This window comes from Denticeps clupeoides, chromosome 4 (genome assembly GCF_900700375.1).
Source record: "Denticeps clupeoides chromosome 4, fDenClu1.1, whole genome shotgun sequence".
In the NCBI taxonomy this organism is placed as follows: domain Eukaryota; kingdom Metazoa; phylum Chordata; class Actinopteri; order Clupeiformes; family Denticipitidae; genus Denticeps; species Denticeps clupeoides.
Genome location: NC_041710.1, coordinates 10,694,996 through 10,721,571, shown reverse-complemented (window position 1 = coordinate 10,721,571; position 26,576 = coordinate 10,694,996). Strand labels below are relative to the sequence as shown.

The window sequence follows — 26,576 nt, the reverse complement described above, 5'->3', positions numbered from 1 at the left end:
AACTCCAGTCATGCTGCTGCATATTATGCATTGCAGAGCTTCAAATGTCTCTCTCTTTTTAACACCTTCTGCTGCTCTTCCTGCTCTGTGGTCTCTTGTTCTGGTTTTGGTGAACTGCAAAGTACATCAGATATAAATATCAAAGGCCACTTACATGATTAATTTTCATGGCAGGATTTTAATATAACATCTATGTTCATATTATCTATTTGATCTGGAAATCTGTAATTAATTGAATAAAACTCAGTAAAGAAATAGGCAAAAATAAACCGTCCCATGCTTATGTGTGGGGGCAGAAGCAGGGCTGTGGTGAAGTTGTCCTTGTGGCCAAGTTCTCTGTTGTTGAGGTCTTGTGATTTTTTTGTGTTTGGTTTTGTGCAGCATTGCCAGGGGCTTTTACTGTTGTGCAACAGAGAAGAGTAGAGATAACACTAGGATTACAAATAATTTGTAACTGGAGCATTATGGGGCAAAGTAAATACAATAAAGACTGTAGGGTTTGGCTGTGCCAAACAATATTATATTTAATACAATGTTTAATTGCTGATTAGCGATCATAGTCCAGTGCATTTTCATGGAGAGAGAGTTCAGCATTCATTTTGATGTCTCGCTTCCAAAGAACTTATCACATTACATTATGAAATTTATACATTTATGTACAGAGCATCCTGAAAGTATTCACAGCACATGACCTTGTCAGATCGGGATTCCGACCGGCAAACTTCTGATTATGGCGCTGCTTTGTTAACCGCTAGGTCACCACTGCCCTGTACAGTCACCATCTGATGGTGACAGAGATTTTCAAATAAAACTATCATTCCTGCGGACAAACTATCATTCATTCACAGCAACTATTAGAAGGAAAAATCTGTACCCAAAATAGTGGGGAACAGCAACAGAGATATAAGCCAGGGATGTTTTGAATGCAACTACTTTTAGGTATGATCTTCAAAATCATTTCAGCGTTATCAGGTCATATAAAAGCCTTTGTTGATGGATGGGGGTCATCATGGTAATTCTGACTGGTTTCTGCTTTACTGTCAGTCGCTGCAGCTCTGACACCTGCATTTCATGCTTTAGATCAGGATTTAGATTTGGTGCGTGTGATTTTTGTGTGATTTTGTGAACAGAGCGACTTACAATCAGTAGTTACAGGGACAGTCTCCCTGGAACAACTCAGGGTTAAGTGTCTTGCTCAGGGACACAATGGTAGTACGTGGGATTTGAACCCGGGTTTCTGGTTCTGGTTCATAGGCGAGTGTGTTACCCACTAGGCTACTACCACCCTTTTGCATCTATTTGCATCTTCAAAGTAACTCTTTTTTTTATTCTTCTTCCTGGTCTGTGGTTTCTTCTTCCGGTTTTGGTGACCAGAACCAAGAGCACCTGTCTTGAACATAAATGATCTGACTTACGTTTTATACAATTACTGTAAAATAATCATAGAGGCTGAAATGCTCATGTTTATTCTTTAAAAAGTGATTATTTGTATAACAGTCTGGAGTAGAAGAAGGAATAAAGGAATTGTCGACTGCATAAAAGACGTCTTTTTGAAACCGAAGTGACTTTCTGAAGAATGAGATGTTTCCTCGGCTGATCTGTCTAGTTCTCATCTTCACTTCATCTACAGGTCAGGAACGTCTGTGTTTAATTGTTGGAACTTAATTTATTGACTGTAAGTGGTCGTCACATATGTTCTTACAAATGAGTTGTTCTTCCGATCCATAAAAATACTTGTGTTTTGTTACGCTCCAAACGTAGCATTCAGGGTCGAATTGCGTAAATTGTCTGTACTTTTGTATACCGATCGGGCAACTGACCGCGCGTCAACACCGACCGGGAACAAGTGTGGTGGCTGCAGCGGCCAGACACGCCAGTTAGACACAATTCCGCCTTTTATAGCGGATTCCGGGATCTCTGGACTCTCCTCCATTCCCGCGTCGCGCAGCGTGAAAGTCCGAAAGTCCGATACTCTATAGATAATCTGCATCGCGATGCATCGATTATACGATTCTGTCACGGTGGGCTGGACATGGTGATGAAGGAGGACGCATACGCACGATTTCACACGACAGGGGTTTAATACAAACTACACGAGACAAGGGAACATTAACACGCAGTGACCTGACGGCGAACAGACACGAACAGGATAGTTTTATACAATTATATAAATATACACCATGTGAACACGATCAGGGAACATTACACGAGACGAACATGAAACTCCGGTCCGAACTCCGGATCCGGAGTCACCCCTGCCGGTCCGGATCATGACAGATTCATTTCAACACCCCTGATTGTTAGTCGTGAATTTGTGGTTCCTACTGCATGCAGGTGGGGGAACATTTTTTTCTTTACCTCAATAATGAGCTAAACTAGAATATGTGAGGAATTTTTTAATGTGATTTGCAATTCTACTGACAGACAGATTTGTTTTTCTCTGCAGCGTCCAGCGCTGGACAGTCTGTGGTGAAGCTGGAGGGAGATTCTGTTACACTGGACCTACAGAGACCTGCAGAGACGGGGATAACACGTATAACATGGATATTCAACATGAATAAAGACATTGTTACATATTTCAGAAGTGATGGCCAAATGAGGATAGAAGATAATTATTATAAGGACAAGGTGCTTTTCAATAAAGCAAATTTCTCTCTTCTGGTGAAGAACCTACAGAAGAACGACAGTGGAATTTACAGAGCAGAAGGAACTCGTTCCCAGGTTCTTGCTGAGTACAGTCTCAGTGTGCTGGGTGTGTATTTTTTACCCTCATATTTAATAGTCAGTGTTTAGTGTTTGTGTGTGTAAATGTGTGTGTGTGTGTGCGTTTTGATGGTTTTTAAATTGTTACTGAATACTCTGCTTGTTTCTTAACCAGCACCTTTCTTTTAATGCCAAGATGCTGGACGAGTCCCAGTTTGTTTCTATGTTTCAGAACCAGTGGAAGCTCCAGTCCTCACTCTGGTCACTTACTGGTCCACCGGTGACTCCTGTAATGTGACTGTCAACTGTACTGGTGGTGACCGATCTCTCATGTCCAGCTGTGATAGCAGCTTCTGCACTCCGGAGGGCGGGGCCTCTACTGACTCCACCCTCTCTCTGTCTGTCAGAGATGACATCATTGTCTGTAACCATAGCAACCCAGTCAGCTGGAGAATCCAAACAATTGAAATGAACCTGTGTTACCCTCAGAACAGGGGTAAGTCATTAATGTCCAGTTTTTACACGTATAATTATGTGTGTGTGTGTGTTTGTGTGTATGTGGGTTTGTTATGGTGCTCAGTATTACTTAGTGTGTGTGTGTGTATGTGTGTTTTGCAGTACTCAGTGTGTGTTTTTATTATTGTGTATTTTAGATGCTGTGGGCTCCTCTGCTGGATTTTCTCCCTGTTTGTTGAAAGCAGCTCTGATCTCTGTACTTCTGCTCATCATGGCTTCTGCTGTTATTGTAGTTCACATCCGAGAGAAACAACGCAAAACAGATTAAACACAAATTCCATAATCATGTTATTATATAGACTTTTAATCCTACCCTTAAATGTAACATGACAACTTTTTTCTTTTATAATAAAGTTTTTATAACTATTGTTACTTTAATAGGAAATATCTTCCTCTATGCTATTTTTATGTAATTGTTTTACATCACAAAAATCTGCAATTTTAACAGGGGTGTGTTCAAAGTTTATATCCTCTGTATCCTCGTACTGCTTGTGCAATGTCTTAAGCTGCCGTTTGAGAATACTCATAAACTGTGCTGTTCTGACCACCGAGGGGCCAAGACAGAGAAGAGTCTAGATGAGTGTCTTCCTCGTACCTTCTGCGGTGGAGGGACCTGGCGAGCAGTACTGGGGGGTTGGAGAGTGTGAGGTATAATAATGGCTCTGAGGTAGGACGATGCTGCTCCATGTTTGGCTTTGTATGCCAGCATCAGTATGTAGAACCTGATGCGGGCAGCTACAGGGAGTACAGGGAGTGGTGGAAGAGTCGGGGAAGATTAAACTCCAGTCATGCTGCTGCATATTATGCATTGCAGAGCTTCAAGAGTCTTTCTCTCTTTTTAACACCTTCTGCTGCTCTTCCTGCTCTGTGGTCTCTTGTTCTGGTTTTAATGAACTGCAAAGTACATCAGATATAAATATCAAAGGCCACTTACAAGATTAATTTTCATGGCAGGATTTTAATATAACATCTATGTTCATATTATCTATTTGATCTGGAAATCTGTAATTAATTGAATAAAACTCAGTAAAGAAATAGGCAAAAATAAACCATCCCATGCTTATGTGTGGGGGCAGAAGCAGGGCTGTGGTGAAGTTGTCCTTGTGGCCAAGTTCTCTGTTGTTGAGGTCTTGTGATTTTTTTGTGTTTGGTTTTGTGCAGCATTGCCAGGGGCTTTTACTGTTGTGCAGCAGAGAAGAGTAGAGATAACACTAGGATTACAAATAATTTGTAACTGGAGCATTATGGGGCAAAGTAAATACAATAAAGACTGTAGGGTTTGGCTGTGCCAAACAATATTATATTTAATACAATGTTTAATTGCTGATTAGCGATCATAGTCCAGTGCATTTTCATGGAGAGAGAGTTCAGCATTCATTTTGATGTCTCGCTTCCAAAGAACTTATCACATTACTGTAGCACACTTGGCTAAATTAATAACCAGTGCGGGAGAGGGTTGTGTTCGTTCACTCCTTTATTGCACAACTGCAATCACACACGAAACTCAAATGAACAGCGCGAACTCGGCATGCACGCTACTCCGGCTGCCTCTGCTCTAATTCAGCGGCCGTGTAGAGCACTCGTCCTACTGTTCCTTTGGTGCCGCCCTAGTGGCGGGTGTTCGGTATGACATTTGCAGAATGCAGGAATTATACATACAGTTTTGCCATGACTCTGTGCCCAAACATACAGGATATTAGGAAATTCAAAAAAACACAATGGGGGAGGCCCAGAATGATCCCAAAGTGTCCAGATCCCTACACTCTACCCCCATGAAAGAAATGCCGTCCGGGCATTCAGATACCCACACATCAAATGAGAACTCACAGAATTAACAAGGTTATCAGGTTAAGAGTCAGTAGTCCATAGAAGATGAACACAAGATACATTGCTCCAACAGTCCCGTTTATGACATCTGTCTCCCGTTAATGTCATAAGGTTGCTGTGAGTGTCATTGTGCACGATGACAGTCCACAGCTGCCCTGTCCATAGCCAGGATGTCCGTATCTTCCCTGAGAGTAAAGCATACTCATCCCACAACCTATGTTAACACTACCCTGTAATATTTACAATGTAGTACCATCTTGATGGGTAATCTGAAAGAATCAGTACAATTGGAACTAAAGAACTAACATTTTTTCTTTTTTTCTACTCACTACTAACAGGATTCTCGATTAACACAATCAATTTGAAACATCAACCAATGTGGGCTGTCCCACTTGATCCTAAGTGAACATCTGTTTCAATTTTCTCTGTCTTAAAGGATACCGCAGTGTTGTTGCCGATCTGTAGTCATCTCTTTCTTCTTCGTGAGACTGGACTCCGCAGTCTGCATCTGACGTGTTAGCGTCACTGTCTGTGTTGGTCCCTGTGGGGTCTGTGTCTTCATTGATTCCCTCTCTTCTGTGCTCCGGCTGGTCAAAGATGTCCCTCTTTTCCAGTGTCTCCATCTCTGTTGCTTCATCATTGGGGTAGAACGGGGGTGCCTCAGCTCTGAGTGAGCTTCCCACCTCGTCCCCCAGACTCTGTACCTCAGACCTGATGACATACTCCCCCTACAGATCTTCCAACTCATCCTCTGATTCTGACTCTTCATGTGGATGATTGTCTCTCCTGATGGGTTTCGTCTTAGCTGCTGGTAGCATCGTTTCCTTTTCTGTCTGTAAGAAGTCACAGGGCAGCAAGAGGTTTCTATGCATGACCCGAACCCGACCTTTCCCATTCTCCGGCTGTAGTTCATACACAGGGCTATCTGGATGCTTGCGCTGTGTGACTACATACACTTGATCTTCCCAAAAAGATCTGAGTTTTCCAGGTCCTCCCTTCTCATTCAGATTCCGAAACAACATTCTGCTTCCAATCTGTAGTTCAGCACCATGAACTTTCTTGTCATACAAGGCTTTTCCTCGTTCATGCTGCTGATTGACTGTCTCCTGTGCTATCTGGTAAGCCTCCTCCATGCGAGCTTTTCACTTTTTGGCGTAATGGTTCTGTGACTGATGTTTTTCTTCCTTGTCAAGGCCAAACATGAGGTCAATGGGGAGTCTTGGGTTACGACCAAAAAGTAGAAAATAGGGAGCAAAGCCTGTTGCTTCATTCTGTGTGCAATTATAAGCATGCACCACCTTGGCTAAGGATGACTTCCAATCTGTCTTGTGTTGTGCTGTTAATGTTCTAAGCATGGCCAGAAGTGTTCTGTTAAAACGTTCCACCTGCCCATTTCCCTGCGGGTGATATGCCGTTGTCCTTGACCCCCTCACCCCACTGTATGCCTCCAATTTTGCGAACAGCTTATTGGTAAATTCCTTACCCTGATCATGGTGCAGGCGCACAGGGAATCCAAATCTCAACACAAAGTCTCCGAATATCTTCTCAGCTGCTGTCTTTGCTGACTTGTTTCTGCAGGGGTACGCCTGCGCGAACCGCGTAAAGTGGTCCATCACCACCAGAATATATTCGTACCCTCCTTTACATTTCTCCAACTGCAGGTAGTCAATTGAGACTAACTCAAAGGGATGCGAGGTAGCTATGTTCACCAAGGGAGCTCGAGCTGGTCTATTAGGCCGTTTGCTCTTCACACAGCTGCACACACGGTTGATGTAATGATGATGTAATGTTCTGTATCCCTTTGCATGTGAGGCCAGATTCTTACCTAGATGACCCATTTCCTCATGAAGTTCTTTGAACACCAGACGGTGAAACCTCTCCGGCAGGACCAGCTGAGATCGAGTAGATATCTTCCGATAAAGTAGCCCGTCGTCTTCCAAGAGCAATCTCTTTTTCTCTCTGATCAAGGCAGTTATCTTGCTCTGGGTCTTTTGTTTTCTAATTTTTGGCCAATGCCACCGTGTAACATACCCTATTGCCTCACTAAGATCTGGATCGTTTCGTTGCGCTTCTATTAGTGTCGACCAGGGGATCTGTGACACCGAGGCGGTTCCTCCCGCGCTGTCTCCATTAAGCAGGGTAGAGATTGTCAATGGGCACAGCCATGGGTCGCCTCCTTCTTGTTGGACGGACAGGACCTGCGTCACACTCCTCATAACCTCTGGGGAAACATCATGTGAACATGCCTACATATATCCTTCCATGTCAATAGGCATGCGAGACAAGCCGTCTGCATCCCTATTTGCTTTTCCTGGGCGATACTTAATTGTAAACTGGAAATCAGCTAATTCTGCTACCCACCTATGTGTAGTGGCATTCAACTTTGCAGTAGTGAGGACATAGGTGAGAGGGTTATTGTCGGTATATACAGTGAATGGTGGGGAATAGTAGAGGTAGTCCCTAAACTTCTCACATATGGCCCACTTCATCGCCAGGAACTCCAGTTTGCCAGAGTGAAGATGGTAGTTTTTCTCTGCAGCAGTTAAAGTCCTGGAGCCATATGCAATGACCCTCAATTTCCCTTCTTGTCTCTGATACAGGACTGCCCCAAGCCCTTCCTGGGATGCATCACAATGCAGTACAAAGGGATGCTCAAAGTCTGGATAGCCCAGCACAGGGGGCTTGGACAGGAAATCTATCAGCTGGCTCAGTACTTGTCTGTGTTCATCCTGCCACTTGATTGGGTGTGCTGAGGAAAGCTGAACTGTTTTCTTTCCTTTCCTGTTCTGATATTTTCTGTTCCTGGGTTCTTCTGCTGCATTACTCAGGCAGAGTAGATCATACAAAGGTTTTGCTACTCTGGAGAAATTAGGAATATAACTACGGTAATATGACACAAATCCCAAGATCTTCCTTAGTTCTCCGATTGTAGCAGGTTCTTTCTGTTTTAAGGCTTGCACCGGGGCCACCTCTGCTGGATCCATCGTGTGTCCATCTTTCGTCACCATCTTCCCTAAGAACCTCACTTTATTCCTGAAAATGTCGCATTTCCTGGGTGTTAATTTCACTCCATGGATGATATATCGACTCAGAACACGTTCTAGATCATGTAGATGTTCTTCGAATGACTTCGAGTGGACCAAGTTGTCATCCAAATAAGGTAAGCATACCTCATCTCGCAGTCCTGTTAAGCACTCCTCCATTGACCTCTGGAACTCAGCTGGGGCTGAAGACAGTCCAAAAGGAATTCTGACCCATTCATATAATCCCCATGGCGTTATGAAGGCAGTGAGAGGGCGGCTTGACTCCTCCAGGAACCGTTGATGATAGGCCTTTCCTTGGTCTAACACTGAGAACCAGGCGCTGTCTTTCAGGCTATTTACCATGTCTTGGATGCGCGGAATTGGGTGACGGTCTGGAATCGACTTTCTGTTCAATTCCCTGTAGTCACAGCACAACCGGAGACTGCCATCCTTCTTTCTTACACAGACGATGGGACTGGAGTAGTGAGATCTTGACTTTGTGATCCACCCTCTGTTTAACAGATCTTCTAAGTATTCCTTCACCTCTCTATGTAGTGGCTTTGGTACTGAGATGTACGTTTTCCTGACTGGCGTTGGATCGCTCAGACGAATTTTTAGCTGAAGCGATGGAATGGTCCCCACATCATTCTCATCTCGAGCAAATGCGGTACTGGTTCTCCTCAGCAGCTGTCTTACCGGCTCCTGCAGGTCTGGTGAGAGATGATGTAATGGAACTGGGGGGTCCCAGAGATCCTGCTCCCCTATACTCTTGGCTCCACCAGCTGTTCTGCTATCACAGTCACTACTTTCAACATGATGGATTGATACTGGCTGCACTGGCGCTGGATAGGCCGTCTTTATAATCTGCGCTTGTCCCAATATTGTTCTCGGCGGAAGCAGGATGTCATGTGTGGTGTCATTTACCACCAGGACAACAATGTGGGACCAGGTTCCCTTCTGTAAACGCACCAAACTCTTATTGATCTTCAATCCCACTGGCCACTGGGGTTCTGAACTGGGTTCGAATAAAACATCCTGTGGTGTGCAGAGGTGTCCTGCTTGTACCCCGCACCGCACCACCTGACTCTGACCAGCTGGGATTATGACCTTCTCTCTTCCTATCTTCACTGTTGCCTCATGCCACGTGTCATCTCCTGCTTTCATTATTTTTAAGAATACTTCGGTCTTCCTACAGTCAAAGGAGAACGTGTTGCTGATTGCTTCTGTAATCACTTTTGGTGGTTCCACCCCCTTCGCTAACAACTGTTCTATTACGTTGAACCCAATGATTGGTTCACCTGTCATTCCTTTATCATCAGTGATCAGCACCGGGACCCACAACTGCAGTGAAGGGCTGGTTTGTGCAGGCAGTTCAAAGTCGATCTCCACCCAACCTGAAAAGGGGATTGGTGTCTGGTTAACTGCTTTTCCCTCTAATGCATCTGGGCCCAGAATCTCTATTAGACTTCTCACTGTTGTATGTGGTAGATGGTGTCGCCTCCACTTCTCGCTCATCAGGCAGACCTGTGAGCCCGTGTCCCACAATGCCCTTGTTTCAACCTTGTCTAGACGGTAAAGAATGTTGTACTTCTTTCCCACCAGGTTAACTAGTCGGGAACTTTGTTTTGGAGACAGAAGGTTGACACTGGCCAAATTCTTTACTCTGCGCTGCTGCATTCAGTCCCTGAGCTGATATTTTAGCTTCTAGCTGTTGAATGCTGTCCGTAATAAGCTTGTGTATGTCACCCACTAATTCACTCTGGTAACTGTGCTCCTGAATCTTTGTTGGGCTGTGTGTGACTGAATAACAAGATGTATTAAGTGTATCTGCTCGACTGGTGGTCCTTCCCACTCGGCATCCCCTTGACACATGACCACTTTGGCCACATTTGAAACAATGGTCACACTGCTCGCCTCTGTGTTTTTCTTGACAGTCTCTGCATCCACGCCTCTGTCTTACTTCCCGTGGGAGGGGTGATCTCGCTGTCCCATGTCCACTAGTTTTCATCATCTCTATTTCAACGTTTAGTTGTTTTATCATCTCTTCAAGCTCTGATTCTCAATTTCTTGGTGTCTTGATTGTTTTCCACTTGGCATGTGTGGTTGACAACTGCTCTGACCCGCTGGCATCACTCTGTGTACCCTCTTGTTTATGCACTTCAGCTCCCACTTCACGTACTTTGACTTCTTTATTATTCTTTTTGAATTTTTGTTGTCTTTCCCACTCTAAACTTGCAGCTTCATTGATTTTGTCGATCAGGACATCGTCTGTCACTGTGACATCATCTAAGTAACTCTTCAGTTGATACTTCACACTGTCGCTGATCAATCCGGTTCCCACTGCCCTCAGAAATTTCTTTTGAATTAATTCAGAGCTGTACTGTTCATCTGATCCGGGTTCTCTTGATGCAGCCAGAAGCCTCTCTTTCAATCCTATGGCTCTAAACAGGAAGTTTTGGGGCGACTCATGACTGTGTTGAATTAGGTTCAAGAGATGGTGGTACAGATCTGTGGGACTGTCTTCCTTATAGTGACCCTTCAAAATGGTTCGGAGTTGTGGCAAGGTGAGATCTGTTTTAATCTCCAGCATGTCTATGAGACTGAGGCCTGGGTTAATGGCTCTCACTACTGCTTCAATGATCTCGTTCTCGCTGTGACCCTTCTTTACTCCCATGTTAATCTGATGCATCAGGTTATTGTATGACAGTTTGTCCTTTTGGTCTCTTTCTCCAATTTGGCCATTGATTTTGAAGTCACGACGTATTGTCATTTCTGGAGGTATATTTACAGAGGGTCTTGTTGAAGAAGACAACTCGTTTCCAGATTCCTCATTTGCCATTTTGTCGGTAAGAGCTCTCATTTCCTCCTCCATGCGTTTTGTGGAAGTATGAAAGTTCAGTTGCAATGCAGCATATTGTTCTTGCAATGTGGCCAGAATTGCTGCATCTCCACTGAGGCTAGATGTGCTCGGTGACGGTGCATCCTTTTCTCGTAACATTCTGGCTCTTTCCATTAAACGGAGCAGGAATTCACGTGCCACTTCTCCTTCTTCATTTTCAACAATCACATTTACAGTTTCGTTTATTGAATGAATCAGCATGTGCTTCTTAAACTGTTTTTCTGTTGCGATTTTACCTTGCTTGCACACTTCCTGAAGCCGCTCAGCACTTAGCTGCACCAGTACCTCGTTCAGGCGGTCCTGCAGCTGCTCCAGCTCCATTTTGTGCCTGCTTTCTTGTCGCTCTCGTAGCACAGCTGATCCCGGGTTTCGGCACCAATTTTGTAGCACACTTGGCTAAATTAATAACCAGTGCGGGAGAGGGTTGTGTTCGTTCACTCCTTTATTGCACAACTGCAATCACACACGAAACTCAAATGAACAGCGCGAACTCGGCATGCACGCTACTCCGGCTGCCTCTGCTCTAATTCAGCGGCCGTGTAGAGCACTCGTCATACTGTTCCTTTGGTGGTGGGTGTTCGGTATGACATTTGCAGAATGCAGGAATTATACATACAGTTTTGCCATGACTCTGTGCCCAAACATTCAGGATATTAGGAAATACAAAAAAAACACAATGGGGGAGGCCCAGAATGATTCCAAAGTGTCCAGATCCCTACATTACATTATGAATTTTTAGGTTACAGCCTTATTCCATAATTGATTAAATTCTTGAGAATTCTACACACAATGCCCTATAGTGGAAACATAAAAAAAAGTTTACTTGAGGTGTCGGCCAAGTTATTGAAAAGAAAGAAATAAGTATTCACAGCCTTTGCTCAATACATTGGTGGTGGCATCAATTACAGCCTCTTTTTGAATATGATGCCACACCTATCCTTGGCCAGTTTTAACCGTACTTTGCTCAGTGGCACCTCAGTGGCACCTTGTCAGATCGGGATTCGAACCGGCAACCTTCTGATTACAGGGCTGCTTTCTTAACCGCTAGGTCACCACTGCCCTGTATAGTCACCATCTGATGGTGACAGAGATTCAAATCAAACTATCATTCCTACAGACAAACTATCATTCATTCACAGCAACTATTAGAAGGAAAAATCTGTACCCAAGATTGTGGGGAACAGCATCAGAGATATAAACCAGGGATTTTTTAAATGCAACTACTTTTAGATATGATCTTCAAAATCATTTCATTCTTATCAGGTCATATAAAAGCCTTCGTTGATGGATGTAGGTCATCATGGTAATTCTTTACTGTCAGTCCCTGCCGCTCTGACAGGCTTTAGATTTGGTGCGTGTGATTTTTGTGTGATTTTGTGAACTGTTGTATACACAAGCATACACACACAGACACATTAACATGACATGCTGGCATGAAAATTTAACTCCAATATAAATACAGTGAATGAATAACAGCCGCTCAGTTTTCAGTTTCATTTGTATTGCATCTTCATAATAAGTCTTTTTTTTCCTCTTCCTGTTCTGTGGTTTCTTCTTCCAGTGAACTTTTTGGTGAACAGAACAGAGCAGCAGTCAATTGAACATATTCATCTGACTTACGTTTTATACAATTACTGTAAAATAATCATAGAGGCTGAAATGCTCATGTTTATTCTTTAAAAAGTTATTATTTGTATAGCGATCTGGAGTAGAAGAAGGAATAAAGGAATTGCCGACTGCATAAAAGACGTCTTTTTGAAACCGAAGTGACTTTTTGAAGATTGAGATGTTTCCTCGGCTGATCTGTCTAATTGTCACCCTCACTTCATCTACAGGTCAGGAAAGTCTGTGTTTAATTATTGGCACTTACTGGCAATTATTGGCGTGAGGGATTTTACAGATTATTTGATTATTAGTTGTGAATTTCTGGTTCCTACTGCATGTAGGTGGGGGAACATTTTTTTCTTTACCTCAATAATTAACTAAACTGGAATATGTGAGGAATTTTCTAATGTGATTTGCAATTCTACTGACAAGGGTGAGAAATTTTCTCTGCAGTGTCCAGTGCTGGACAGTCTGTGGTGAAGCTGGAGGGAGATTCTGTTACACTGGACCTACAGAGACCTGCAGAGACGGGGATAAAACGTTTACTATGGTTATTCATCACGGAGGGAGACATTGTTACATATTACAGTCATGACCAGTTGTGGATAGAAGAAAACTATTATAAGGCCAAGGTGGTTTTCAATAAAGAAACTTTCTCACTTCTGGTGAAGAACCTACAGAAGAAAGACAGTGGAATTTACACAGCAGTAGGGTCTGGTTCCCAGGTTCTTGCTGAGTACAATGTCAGTGTGTTGGGTGTGTATTTTTTACCCTCATATTTAATTGTCAGTGTTTAGTGTTTGTGTGTGTAAATGTGTGTGTGTAATTTGATGGTTTTAAATTGTTACTGAATACTGGGCTTGTTTCAAAACCAGCACCTTTCTTTTAATGCCAAGATGCTGGACGAGTCCCAGTTTGTTTCTATGTTTCAGAACCAGTGGAAGCTCCAGTCCTCACTCTGGTCACTTACTGGTCCACCAGTGACTCCTGTAATGTGACTGTCAACTGTACTGGTGGTGACCGATCTCTCATGTCCAGCTGTGATAACACTTCCTGTTTTCCGGAGGGTGGGGCCTCTACTGACTCCACCCTCTCTCTGTCCATCAGAGATGACATCATCACCTGTAACCATAGCAACCCAGTCAGCTGGAAAAAACAAACAATTGAAAACCTGTGTTACCCTGAGAACAGGGGTAAGTTAGTTTTTTTCTGTGGTTTTATGGGAGTTTTCACCTTCCTGTTATTACAGTTTCTGGGTGGGTGTTGGTCTTTTCATGTTTAACTCATTAATGTTCAGTTTCTACACAGAGAATTATGTGCGTGTGCGGTGGGTTTGTTATGGTGCTCAGTATCACTGAGTACTCAGTGTGTGTAGGGATCTGGACTGTTTGGGATCATTCTGGGCCTCCCCCATTGTATTTTATTGTATTTTCTCATATCCTGCATGTTTGGGCCCAGAGTCATGGAAAACTGTATATATATTTCCTGTATCCTGCAAATGTCATATCAAACCCCCACCTCTAGGGCGGCACTTCAGGAACAGTAGGACGAGTGCACTAAACAGCCGCTGAATTGGAGCAGAGGCAGCCGGAGTAGCGTGCACTCCAAGTTCACGCTGTTCATTTTGAGTTTTGTGTGTGATTGCAGGTAGCGAGTCAGTCGCAGGAACACGTGTAGAGGAAAGAGGACAACCGATGAGAGTAGCGAAAGTCATCTTCCCATGTTGCATGAATGGAACCTGTACTTAGAAAAGTGTTTTAATGGTTGTATATAATGTGTTTTGTACAGGAGCGATTTGTATACCTGTCAAGTTTTGGATTTGAAAATAAGGGAACAACACAGTGCAGTTCCCCTTACCTTAATGCTTCACACAGCTTTCCATACACATTTTCTGCATTTCCTACATTGCATCTCCAGGATTCTTGTAGCGACCTGCAGAGTGGCCTCATCGTAGTCTAGTCAGGATGACGAGTTCTTTGTCTGTTTTTCTGTTGTTTGATTCGTCACACATCAGTTAAAAGGGCTGAGATCAGCATGTTTTGGCCAACTCATCCTCTAGTTCTGCTGCTATGGCACCTGTTGAGTGTCCAGTAGTTAGCTAGTAGCCTACAACATGCATGCCATGGGTTGATCCTCAAATGTTAGAATATTCAAACACATTTATAACCCATTTTATATATTTTTTTAGCCCAGCAGTACGATAGGTAGCTAACGTTATAAAGCTAACTGACTTTTGTTGAGTTGAGTACATGGGAACATGTCAGCTACACACTTGTTGAAGTCATCAAAGAAGGAGAAAACAATGACGTTTTTGGCACACCACATTGCCATTTTTACCTCTGCACTTGTGACCTGGTCTGGCTCAGTGGCATTTCTCGTCACGAATGCTGTCATTGCCTGGGCATGTTTTTGTGCCTCAAGCCCGCGCTTGTGCTTGGCGGAGTTCTCGTGCTGGCAGATATCATTCCTTCCCCCCGTGTGCGATGCTAAAGTCGCAGTTACAGATCTTACAGAACGCGTGACTGTCCCCATTTACATTACATTTACATTTATGGCATTTGGCAGACGCCCTTATCCAGAGCGACTTACAACGTGCTTAAGTTACCATCGATGAAAAGATCAATTCCGGTTCACTAGGACCCCAACAATGAATACATCTATTTTATTCACTCTGTTGTAGATTCTGTACACAAAGTTCGACAACAAGAAAATTACAATTTAATCTAAATATTCTTTAAAGAGGAAGGTCTTGAGCTGTCGTTTGAAGGTGCTCAGTGACTGAGCTGTTCTGACCTCGAGGGGAAGTTCATTCCACCACCGAGGGGCCAAGATGGAGAACAGTCTAGATGAATGTCTTCCTTTTACCTTCAGAGATGGAGGGACCAGGCGAGCAGTACTGGAGGCTCGGAGTATACGAGGTGCAGTGCGAGGTGTAATAAGGGCTGTGAGGTAGGATGGTGCTACTCCATGTTTGGCTTTGTAGGCCAGCATCAGTATTTTGAACCTGATGCGTGCAGCTACTGGGAGCCAGTGGAGGGAACGTAGCAGAGGGGTGGTGTGGGAGAATTTGGGAAGGTTGAAGATTAGTCGTGCTGCTGAATTTTGTATTAGTTGTAGAGGTCGGATGGTACTTAGAGGTAGACCAGCTAGAAGGGAGTTGCAGTAATCCAGTCTTGAGATTACTAAGGACTGAACCAGTAGTTGGGTGGCCTGGGTTGACAGATAACCCGCTCTTCTTCGGAAAAATAAATTTGGTGTCCCATTGATCGGGTTTTGTTTTTTTGGCAGGAGTGCCTTCCTTCTGTGTCCTGGCGTCCATCATCTGTCTGTTTTTTCTTCTTTTTTTCCCCGCATCACTCGTCAACTCGCATCTGACCTCACACACTAATCTCGCGAGAACTGCCACCTTCAGTACCTGTTGGCGGCTACTGCAGGTGGTAGTTATCGCGAGGCTAGTGACACAGCGCAGATTTTCTTGCGGGGGGACGTTTTTTTTAATAACGCAGATTAAAATACGGGAGATTTACGCGAAAATACTAATACGGGAGGACGGCGGGAAAGAAGGGTAAATTACGGGACTTTACGGGCCAAAACAGGATACTTGACAGCTATGGCGATTTGGGATCGAATCAGTATTAGACAGAAGGCCATGTATGTTAGTGTACCAAATATGTCTGTTGTGTGAATGAGTTTTGTGTAAGAGTACGCTACACGGCAGCTGAATTGGAGCAGAGGCAGCCGGAGTAGCGTGTACGTTTAGCCAAGTGTACTACATGTGTGTGTGTGTTGCAGTACTCATTTAAGGCATCATCACCTTTGTGTCGCATTTCAGTACTCGGTGTGTGTTTATTATTGTGTATTTTAGATGCTGTGGGCTCCTCTGCTGGATTTTCTCCCTGTTTGTTGAAAGCAGCTCTGATCTCTGTACTTCTGCTCATCATGGCTTCTGCTGTTATCGCAGTTCACATCCGAGAGAAACAACGCAAATCAGATTAAATGCACAAATTCCATAATCATCTTGTTTTTTTCTTTTTTTTTTTAACAAAGTTTTTTTATAAATATTGTTACTCTGATATGTATATAAATATCTTCCTCTATGCTTGACTTTGAATGTTCTGTAAATAGTATTACAGCTCCTGGTTTAATCTAAACTGAAATAATTGGGACACAAATTATCATGCTACTGATGCTCAGGTGACGCATGGTGTCTTTACACTGTAGTGGTGACGGTCTGTGTCATGTGACTACTGCCATTTGAGATGCTATTTGGTTTGATGCTCTTCTGCTCTGTAAGCCTGATGAAGACCAATACAGGCTGAAACATGTTAGCTACTGGCTTAGTGCTGAAACTGCTGAGGACGTCACACTGTTCACCTTTGTGTCGCATTTCATCTAGTCTTGTATTCTCTGTCTGATACTTTGGGCCGTACCAGAGCCCAGACTGAAATCCAATAAAAAAATTGTAAGGTAACCTGAGGAGGTTCTTCGGGCTTCTTGTCCTACCCAAGGGGACTGAAGGCTATAATTAAATTAAAAGTATCAACAATTCAACCAGTTTATTGTATATTTTTATGTAATTGTGGTCTAATTGTTTTACATCACAAAAATCTGCCATTTTAACCGGGGTGTGTTCAAAGTTTATATTCTCTGTATGTATTGTTCCTCATTTCATAAACTCATTTCAATTTTACTTTGTTAATAAATCTGTGAAACTGTCAACAATTCTGTGTTTTTGAGTCATAATGGGGTGCTGTGTCTACATTAATGAGGGAAAAAAAGAACTTTAAATTATTATTGCAAATTAAGGGGGTCTGAATTCTGTGGCAGCGGAGGGCAGCCATGAGTTGGGACCAGCATGCCTCGCGGGTGATATACATGCCGATGGGACGGGCGTGTATGGGTTCTTTTTTGTGTTCTGTTGGTGTTCAGGATATCTGAGTTCTGGGGATTTCATGTCGCATGTGCAAGGGGAGAAGTGGCACACCAGGGAGTAGATGTACAGGGTCAGAGGAGACAAAGGGCCACCTCCCTGTGATCTGTAACCCTTAATAGTAGGTAATGGTGGCTGAGATAATTGAGAATTGCTGGTGTCTTCCTCTTGTAAGTCACTTTGGATAAAAGCGTATGCTAAGTAAAGTAAGTAAAGTAATGGTTGGTGGCGCCGCCTACTGGCTTGTGTTCAATAAAAAGTGATTTACCGAAACCTTTGAGATGGACAAGACTTCACCTTTCCTGACATTACATAACATAACATTTACAGCATTTATCAGACACCCTTATCCAGAGCAACTTACAATCAGTAGTTACAGGGACAGTCCCCCCTGGAGTTTAGGGTTAAGTGTCTTGCTCAGGGACACAATGGTAGTAAGTGGGATTTGAACCTGTGTCTTCTGGTTAAAAAAAAAAAAAATCACATGTACATAAGTATTCACAGCCTTTGCTCAATACTTTGTTGGTGGCATCAATTACAGCCTCGAGTCTGTTTGAATATGATGCCACAAGCTTGGCACACCTATACTAGTTTTACCCGTTCCTCTTTGCAGCACCTCTCTAGCTCCATGCGGTTGGATAAGAAGCGTCGGTACAGCCATTTTAAGATCTCTCCAGAAATGTTCAATCAGATTCAAGGCTGGGCTCTGGCAGGGCCACTCAAGAACATTTGAAGAGTTGTCCTGAAGCCACTCCTTTGGCTGTGTGCTTAGCTGAGGTGGATTTTGATACGGCGACATGGGCGGTTGGCCAGGACGTCATCATGGCGGGTGCGGCATCACGGCAGGATATTCTCTGACTGGGTGGAGCAGCATTAATAACCGCTGCTGCTTACTGCTGCTGCTGGGATGAAGTCTCTGGCCAGCTGCTTCCAAATAAAGCACATTTCATTCACAATGTAGCCACGTGCTCCGAGAGATCTTCACAGCTTTGTGTGGCCAATTTGAACACGAGAAGTTTTACCTCAAACACCCAATCGATATCTGATTACCTGCTGCTCCCTTAACCACTAGGCCACCACTGCCCTGTACCATCACCTTATCATTCAGTAAAAAAACATTTAATACATTAGTTTTTTTAATTATATGTGGACTTTAAACTTTAACCAACCTCCAAAACAAATTTGCAAGAAGTGAATCATACGGAAAGGATAGGTACTATAAACCAGATTAAAATAATCCTGCTCTACTCTGCATTCTCCGAGTCAAAGTCCAGAACATGGCAGGAACGATTAACAGACTGGGGAGAGATTGAGCAGCCAGTCTTGGTTTAGTGAGTTAGTAAATGATGTAATATGTTGTCACTTCAGTTCATGTGCTCATAATATAAGACATCATTTTGACTTCATGTAATCACACGATCTGACATAAATTTATTGGGTGTGCAGCACTTTTAAGACCTTTCCTCCAAACGAGACGCCTGGTATTCACAACAAAGAGTTCAATATTTGACTCATCAGACTAGAGAATTTTGTTTCTCATGGTCTGAGAGATCTTCAGGTGCCTTTTAGCAAACTCCAGACAAACTGCCATGTGCCTTTTACTACGGCGTGGCTTCCGTCTGGTCACTCTACCATACAGGCCTGATTGGCCGATTGCTGTAGAGATGGTTGTCTTTCGAGAAGTTTCTCCTCCATCCACAGTGGACCTCTAGAGGTCTGACAGTGTGACCATCAGGTTCTACCTGACTAAAGCACTTCTCCCCCAATCACTCAGTTTAGGTGGCCGACCAGCTCTAGGAAGAGTCCTGGTGGTTTTGAACTTCTTCCACTTGATTGAGGCCACTGTGCTCATTGGGACCTTCAAAGCATCAGACATTTTTCTGTAACCTGTAACCAGATTTGAGCCTTGAGACAATCCTGCTGCTTTTGGCCAATTCACATGTTCTGCCCGGTGGACCACAATAAGGCTTATGAAGTTTCACATGCATGATGTGCAATTCTACTACATAAGACTGAGCTACTGCAAAAGAGATATTGAGATACTGTGGAAGCGAGTGTCACATGACTCTGGTCAGGTGACCGGTGAGAACCCAGAACTGGGTGACTCTCTTGACTGGCTGCTCCGTGATTTTGGCGATTACATCACAAACTACGCTGCTCATTTCAATTCCCAGTGAGAGTTATCTTCTCATCCATCCCTTATCTCAAACCTCGTCTTCCCCAAAGCATTTTTATATAAATGAACAGCAACATCGGTGAATGATCGTGGGTGGTAGTAGCCTAGTGGGTAACACACTCGCCTATGAGCCAGAAGACCCAGGTTCAAATCACTTAACCCTGATTTGCTCCAGGGGTGGGGGGAGTTACTGTCCCTGTAACTACTGATTGTAAGTTGCTCTGGTTAAGGGAGTCTGATAAATCTTTCAAATGTATTGTCAAATGAATAAAAGTCGCAACCTTGCCCACGAGTTGAATTTGAGCATAATATTAATATTTCTTGAAATTTGGTCCATGAATATTTATTTTTTTCTTCCATAAAATGGTAGTACGACTGGACGTACCTGGTAACGTTACACAGCTCTCGACATGGCATTATAACTATTCATGGCCCTCAGGTTTTTAAGCCAGGTGAGAGCAGTGTTGCCAGATCCTAAATGAACAGCATCTTAAAATTAATGTATTATCAGAAATGTTATTTTGTACCTTGTACAAAATAACACATCATATACTGTACATTATAGTGTATGATGCAAGTTTTACCTACAGAATGTAGACACCACCTCTGGGCAGAACAGCGCCTCTTCATAAACACTGGGGAATTTCTGCCATTCATTTCTGTAAGTCTGATGGAGATGTTACATAAGCATAATAATAAGGATAATAATTGAATATAACCACAACTCCACTGTGCAAATCTGTGTTTAAACCAATCATTGTTTACTTTGTGCATCACCATGTGTTCAGCAAGGCAGCTGAAGCACTGCATTATGGGATCTGCAGTTTGTGTGTTATCAGCGGGCCATTATAATAGATTTATAGATTTAAGTAGGGCTGCACCATACAGTGGTGTGCAAAACTATTTGCCCCCTTCCTGATTTCTTATTCTTTTGCATGTTTGTCACACATAAATGTTTCTGCTCATCAAAAACCGTTTACTATTAGTAAAAGATAACATAATTGAACACAAAATGCAGTTTTTAAATGAAGGTTTACGTTATTAAGGGAGAAAAAAAAAAACTCAAAATCTACATTGCCCTTTGTGAAAAACTGATTGCCCCCCCTTGTGATAACTTAATAACTTAACTGTGGTTTATCACCCCTGAGTTCAATTTCTGTAGTCACCCCCCAGGCCTGATTACTGCCATGCCCATTTCAACTAATAATTGAGATCTATCAGTCTGGTAAAGGTTATAAAGCCATTTCTAAAGCTTTGGGACTCCAGCGAACCACAGTGAGAGCCATTATCCACAAATGGCAAAAACATGGAACAGTGGTGAACCCTCCCAGGAGTGGCTGGCCGACCAAAATTACCCCAAGAGTGCAGAGACAACTCATCCGAGAGGCCACAAAAGACCCCTGGACAACATCTAAAGAACTGCAGGCCTCACTTGCCTCAATTAAGGTCAGTGTTCACGACTCGCAGTTACAGATCTTACAGAACGTGTGACTGTCCCCCACCCCGCTCTTCTTCAGAAAAATACATTCGGTGTCCCATTGATCGCGGTATTTACACGAGGGTTTTGTTTTTTTTGGCAGGATTGTCTTCCTTCTCGGTCCTGACGTCCATCATCTGTCTGTTTTTTCTTCTTTTTTTCCCGCGTCGTCACTCATCAACTCGCCACCTGACCTCACACACTAATCTCGCGAGAACTGCCACCTTCAGTACCTGTTGGCGGCTACTGCAGGTGGTAGTTATCGCGAGGCTAGTGACAGCTCAGATGTGTTTTATTTTTTTTTAATAACGCTGATTAAAATACGGGAGGACGGCGGGAAAGAAGGGTAAATTACAGGACTTTCCTGGTCAAAACGGGATACTTAACAGTTATGTAAATGATATCAGGTAGGTTCTATGTTTATATATTTATATTTACAGCATTTATCAGACGCGCTTTTCCATAGCGACTTACAATCAGTAGTTACAGGGACAGCCCCCCCCTGGAGACATGACATGCTGGCATGAAAACTCCAATATAAATACAACGAATGAATAACAGCCGCTCAGTTTCAAGTTTCATTTGTATTGCATCTTCAAAATAGACAAATTTTTATTCTTCTTCCTGTTCTGTGGTTTCTTCTTCCCGTTTTGGTGACCAGAACCAAGAGCATCTGGCTGCAGTCAATTGAACATAAATGATCTGACTTACGTTTTATACAATTACTGTAAAATAATCATAGAGGCTGAAATGCTCATGTTTATTCTTTAAAAAGTGATTATTTGTATAACAGTCTGGAGTAGAAGAAGGAATAAAGGAATTGTCGACTGCATAAAAGACGTCTTTTTGAAACCGAAGTGACTTTCTGAAGATTGAGATGTTTCCTCGGCTGATCTGTCTAGTTCTCACCCTCACTTCATCTACAGGTCAGGAACGTCTCTGTTTAATTGTTGGAACTTCATTTATTGACTGTAAGTGGTCGTCACATATGTTCTTACAAATGAGTTGTTCTTCCGATCAGTCAAAAAATACTTGTGTTTTGTTACGTTCCAAACGTATCATTCAGGGTCGAATTCCGTAAATTGTCTGTACTTTTGTATACCGATCGGGCAAGTGACCGCGCGTCAACACCGACCGGGAACAAGTGTGGTGGCTGCAGCGGCCAGACACGCCAGTTAGACACAATTCCGCCTTTTATAGAGGATTCCGAGATCTCTGGACTCTCCTCCATTCCCGCGTCGCGCAGCGTGAAAGTCCGATACTCTATAGATAATCTGCATCGCGATGCATCGATTATACGATTCTGTCACGGTGGGCTGGACATGGTGATGAAGGAGGACGCATACGCACGATTTCACACGACAGGGGTTTAATACAGACTACACGAGACAAGGGAACATTAACACGCAGTGACCTGACGGCGAACAGACACGAACAGGATAGTTTTATACAATTATATAAATATACACCATGTGAACACGATCAGGGAACATTACACGAGACGAACATGAAACTCCGGTCCGAACTCCGGATCCGGAGTCACCCCTGCCGGTCCGGATCATGACAGATTCATTTCAACACCCCTGATTGTTAGTCGTGAATTTGTGGTTCCTACTGCATGTAGGTGGGGGAACATTTTTTCTTTACCTCAATAATGAGCTAAACTAGAATATGTGATTTGCAATTCTACTGATAGACAGATTTGTTTTTTCTCTGCAGTGTCCAGCGCTGGACAGTCTGTGGTGAAGCTGGAGGGAGATTTTGTTACACTGGACCCACAGAGACCTGCAGAGACGGGGATAACACTTTTAATATGGAGCTTCAACATGGAGACAGACATTGTTATATATTTTATACGTGATGACATTTTGGAAATAAAAGATAATTATAAGGACAAGGTGCTTTTCAATAAAGAAACTTTCTCCCTTCTGGTGAAGAACCTACAGAAGAGCGACAATGGACTTTACAGAGCAGAAGGGTCTGGTTTGCAGGTTCTTGCTGAGTACAGTCTCAGTGTGCTGGGTGTGTATTTTGTACCCTCATATTTAATAGTCAGTGTTTAGTGTTTGTGTGTGTAAATGTGTGTGTTTGTTTCTATGTTTCAGAACCAGTGGAAGCTCCAGTCCTCACTCTGGTCACTTACTGGTCCACCAGTGACTCCTGTAATGTGACTGTCAACTGTACTGGTGGTGACCGATCTCTCATGTCCAGCTGTGACAGCAGCTTCTGCACTCCGGAGGGCGGGGCCTCTACTGACTCCACCCTCTCTCTGTCTGTCAGAGATGACATCATCGTCTGTAACCATAGCAACCCAGCCAGCTGGAAAAACAGAACAATTGAAATAAACCTGTGTTACCCTGAGAACAGGGGTAAGTCATTAATGTTCAGTTTTTACACAGAGAATTATGTGTGTGTGTATATGTGGGTTTGTTATGGTACTCAGTGAGTACTTAGTGTGTGTGTTTTTTATTATTGTGTATTTTAGATGCTGTGGGCTCCTCTGCTGGACTTTCCCCCTGTTTGTTGAAAGCAGCTCTGATCTCTGTACTTCTGCTCATCATAGAAGGGTTGTAGTAGCCTAGCTGGTAACACACTCACCCAGGTTCAAATTCAACTTGCTACCATTGTGTCCCTGAGCAAGACACTTAACCCTAAGTTGCTTCAGGGGGACTGTCCTTGTAAATACTGATTGCAAGTCTCTCTGGATAAGGGTGTCTGATAAATGCTGTAAATGTCATCATGTTTCTGCTGTTATTGCAGTACACATCAGATTAAATTCCAAATTCCATAATCATCTTGTTATATACACTTTTAATCTTTTTTTATAAATATTGTTATTCTGATAGGAAATATCTTCCTCTATGCTTGAATTTGAATATTATGTAAATAGTGTTACAGCTCCTGGTGTAATATAAACTGAACTAATTGGGACACAAATGGAAAAACTCAGAACACTGTTTTTTATTGGTTCTAAACGATGCTCTTCTGATGAAGACCAATACAGGCTGAAACATGTAAGCTACTGTCTTAGTGCTGAAACTGTTAAGGACGTCACACTGTTCACCTTTGTGTCTCATTTCATCTTGTCTTGAATTCTCTGTCTGATACCGGAGCACACACTGAAATCCAATAAAACATTTGTAAGGTGACCCGAGGAGGTCTATACAACACCAAGTATACAACTGAGTAGGCAAATATTCTTCAGGATTCTTGACCTACACAAGAGGACTGAAGGTTATAATTAAATTAAAAGTGTCAACAAAGTGAGCACTTATGCAACCAGCTTATTGTATATTTTTTATGTAATTGTGGTTTAATTGTTATACATCACAAAAATCTGCCATTTTAACTGGGATGTGTGCAAAGTTTATATCGTCTGTATATATTGTTCCTCATTTCATAAAATCATTTCAAAATTTCTTTGTTAATAAATCTGTAAAAAAGTGTTTTTCTGTCATAATGGGGTGCTGTGTCTACATTAATGAGAGAAAAAATGAATTTAAATGATTTTAGCAAATTAAGGGGGTCTGAATACTGTGGCGGCGGAGGCCGGCCATGAGTTGGGACCAGCATGCCTCGCAGGTGATATACGCGCCGACGGGACGGGCGTGTACGGGTTCTTTTTAGTGTTCTGTTGGGGTTCGGGATATCTGAGTTCTGGGGATTTCATGTCGCATGTGCAAGGGGAGAAGCAGCACACCGAGGAGTAAATGTACAGGGTCAAAGGAGAAGAAGGGCCGCCTCCCTGTTATCTGTAACCCTGAGGAGCTGTAATGGTTGGTGGCGCCGCCTACCTGCTTGTGTTCAAAAAAGCGATTTACTGAAAACTTTGAGATGGACAAGACTTCTCCTTTCCTGACATCGTGTTCTCGGCTCGAGACAATACTTACCTTACCCCCTGTATAAACAAGTATTGTACATTACACATGAAATTACAAAATATTACAAAAAACCTTCTGTACCTTCTGGTTCAAGTGTATGTGAGACATTTCAAACAAGACACACAAGACAAGAGATACATGTGCAAAACGAGCGGAATGTTAGAAGGAGCATAAGGCTGGAAGTGGAATGACTGCTTGTGCAATGTCTTAAGCTGCCATTTGAGAATACTCATAAACTGTGCTGTTCTGACCTCTGACCACGGAGGGGCCAAGACAGAGAAGAGTCTAGATGAGTGTCTTCCTCGTACCTTCTGCGGTGGAGGGACCAGGCGAGCAGTACTGGGGGGTCGGAGAGTGTGAGGTATAATAATGGCTCTGAGGTAGGACGGTGCTGCTCCATGTTTGGCTTTGTATGCCAGCATCTGTATGTAGAACCTGATGCGGGCAGCTACAGGGAGTACAGGGAGTGGTGGAAAAGTCGGGGAAGATTAAACTCCAGTCATGCTGCTGCATATTATGCATTGCAGAGCTTCAAATGTCTCTCTCTTTTTAACACCTTCTGCTGCTCTTCCTGCTCTGTGGTCTCTTGTTCAGGTTTTGGTGAACTGCAAAGTACATCAGATATAAATATAATGGGCCACTTACATGATTCATTTTTATTGCAGGATTTTAATACAACATCTATGTTCATATTATCTATTTGATCTGGAAAGCTGTAATTAATTGAATAAAATGCACTAAAGAAATAGGCCCTTACTTATGTGTGGGGGCAGAAGCAGGGCTGTGGTGATGTTGTCCTCGTGGCCAAGTTGTCACTGTTGTGACGTTTTGTGATTTTTTTTTGTTTGGTTTTGTGCAGCATTGCCAGGGGCATTTACTGTTGTGCAGCAAAATAGAAACTCAGAATTCAGAGAAGAGTAGAGATAACACTAGTATTACAAATAATTTGTAACTGGAGCAAGCTACATTAATGGGCCAGTGGTGGCCTAGCGGTAAAGGAACCGGCCCCAGTAATGCCCGGGTTCGAATCCCGATCGGCCGAGGTGCCACTGAGCAAAGCACCGTCCCCACACACTGCTCCCCGGGCGCCTGTCATGGCTGCCCACTGCTCACCAAGGGTGATGGTTAAAAGCAGAGGACACATTTCGTTGTGTCACCGTGTGCTGTGCTGCATTGTTTCACAATGACAATCACTTTCACATTTGACATTATGGGGCAAAGTAAATACAATAAGGACTGTAGTTTCCTTCAATCAGGTTATTACTTGAAGGATGCCAAATTGCATTCCGCCACAAATTCTTTTAAGATACGATGATGTGATAAAACAGTTTCTTTGGGATGGTGGCAGACATCAGATTAATACTGGTAGGCTGTGCTAAACAATATAATATTTAATATTTTTCATGGAGAGAGAGTTCAGCATTCATTTTGATGTCTCGCTTCCAAAGAACTTATCACATTACATTATGAATTTATACATTTATATACAGAGCGTCCTGAAAGTTTTCCCAGCGCATCACATTTTCCACCTTTTTATAT

The 26,576-nt window shown here is 43.0% G+C and overlaps 3 protein-coding genes across 6 annotated transcripts; all 3 read left to right on the top strand.

Moving 5' to 3' along the window:
• The first annotated feature begins 1,373 nt into the window (after window positions 1–1,373).
• On the top strand, window positions 1,374–3,587 carry LOC114788059 (SLAM family member 7-like). Its single transcript, XM_028976201.1, has 4 exons — window positions 1,374–1,630; window positions 2,447–2,752; window positions 2,936–3,199; window positions 3,357–3,587. The coding sequence occupies exons 1-4, from the start codon at window positions 1,582–1,584 to the stop codon at window positions 3,485–3,487; spliced, it is 750 nt and encodes a 249-aa protein (XP_028832034.1). The 5' UTR covers window positions 1,374–1,581; the 3' UTR covers window positions 3,488–3,587.
• Window positions 3,588–12,546: 8,959 nt separating this feature from the next.
• Window positions 12,547–17,258, top strand: LOC114788061 (T-lymphocyte surface antigen Ly-9-like). The gene is made up of 4 exons (XM_028976202.1): window positions 12,547–12,803; window positions 13,027–13,329; window positions 13,506–13,766; window positions 16,439–17,258. Exons 1-4 carry the CDS (start codon window positions 12,755–12,757, stop codon window positions 16,567–16,569), a joined length of 744 nt encoding a protein of 247 aa, XP_028832035.1. The 5' UTR covers window positions 12,547–12,754; the 3' UTR covers window positions 16,570–17,258.
• A 4,054-nt stretch (window positions 17,259–21,312) lies between these two features.
• On the top strand, window positions 21,313–24,574 carry LOC114788058 (T-lymphocyte surface antigen Ly-9-like). 4 transcript variants are annotated; one of them, XM_028976198.1, is made up of 5 exons: window positions 21,313–21,563; window positions 21,932–22,127; window positions 22,876–23,178; window positions 23,262–23,525; window positions 23,642–24,574. In XM_028976198.1, the coding sequence occupies exons 2-5, from the start codon at window positions 22,034–22,036 to the stop codon at window positions 23,728–23,730; spliced, it is 750 nt and encodes a 249-aa protein (XP_028832031.1). In that variant the 5' UTR covers window positions 21,313–21,563; window positions 21,932–22,033; the 3' UTR covers window positions 23,731–24,574. The 4 variants fall into 4 exon arrangements, with proteins under 4 accessions (XP_028832031.1, XP_028832030.1, XP_028832033.1 ...); XM_028976197.1 differs by having other exon boundaries at window positions 21,317–21,563; window positions 21,950–22,127; XM_028976200.1 differs by lacking the exon at window positions 21,932–22,127 and having other exon boundaries at window positions 21,319–21,563.
• Window positions 24,575–26,576: the final 2,002 nt, after the last annotated feature.

What these genes read in the sequence shown, in the direction of transcription:
- LOC114788059 (XM_028976201.1), top strand. Translation starts at nt 1,582, where the DNA reads ATGTTTCCTCGGCTGATCTGTCTAGTTCTCATCTTCACTTCATCTACA. An exon ending in GTACAGTCTCAGTGTGCTGG is followed by an intron (nt 2,753 to 2,935) that starts GTGTGTATTTTT and finishes TCTATGTTTCAG; the next exon opens with AACCAGTGGAAGCTCCAGTC. An exon ending in GTGTTACCCTCAGAACAGGG is followed by an intron (nt 3,200 to 3,356) that starts GTAAGTCATTAA and finishes TGTGTATTTTAG; the next exon opens with ATGCTGTGGGCTCCTCTGCT.
- LOC114788061 (XM_028976202.1), top strand. Translation starts at nt 12,755, where the DNA reads ATGTTTCCTCGGCTGATCTGTCTAATTGTCACCCTCACTTCATCTACA. An exon ending in GTACAATGTCAGTGTGTTGG is followed by an intron (nt 13,330 to 13,505) that starts GTGTGTATTTTT and finishes TCTATGTTTCAG; the next exon opens with AACCAGTGGAAGCTCCAGTC. An exon ending in GTGTTACCCTGAGAACAGGG is followed by an intron (nt 13,767 to 16,438) that starts GTAAGTTAGTTT and finishes TGTGTATTTTAG; the next exon opens with ATGCTGTGGGCTCCTCTGCT.
- LOC114788058 (XM_028976198.1), top strand. Translation starts at nt 22,034, where the DNA reads ATGTTTCCTCGGCTGATCTGTCTAGTTCTCACCCTCACTTCATCTACA. An exon ending in TGGAACTTCATTTATTGACT is followed by an intron (nt 22,128 to 22,875) that starts GTAAGTGGTCGT and finishes TTTTCTCTGCAG; the next exon opens with TGTCCAGCGCTGGACAGTCT. An exon ending in GTACAGTCTCAGTGTGCTGG is followed by an intron (nt 23,179 to 23,261) that starts GTGTGTATTTTG and finishes TCTATGTTTCAG; the next exon opens with AACCAGTGGAAGCTCCAGTC.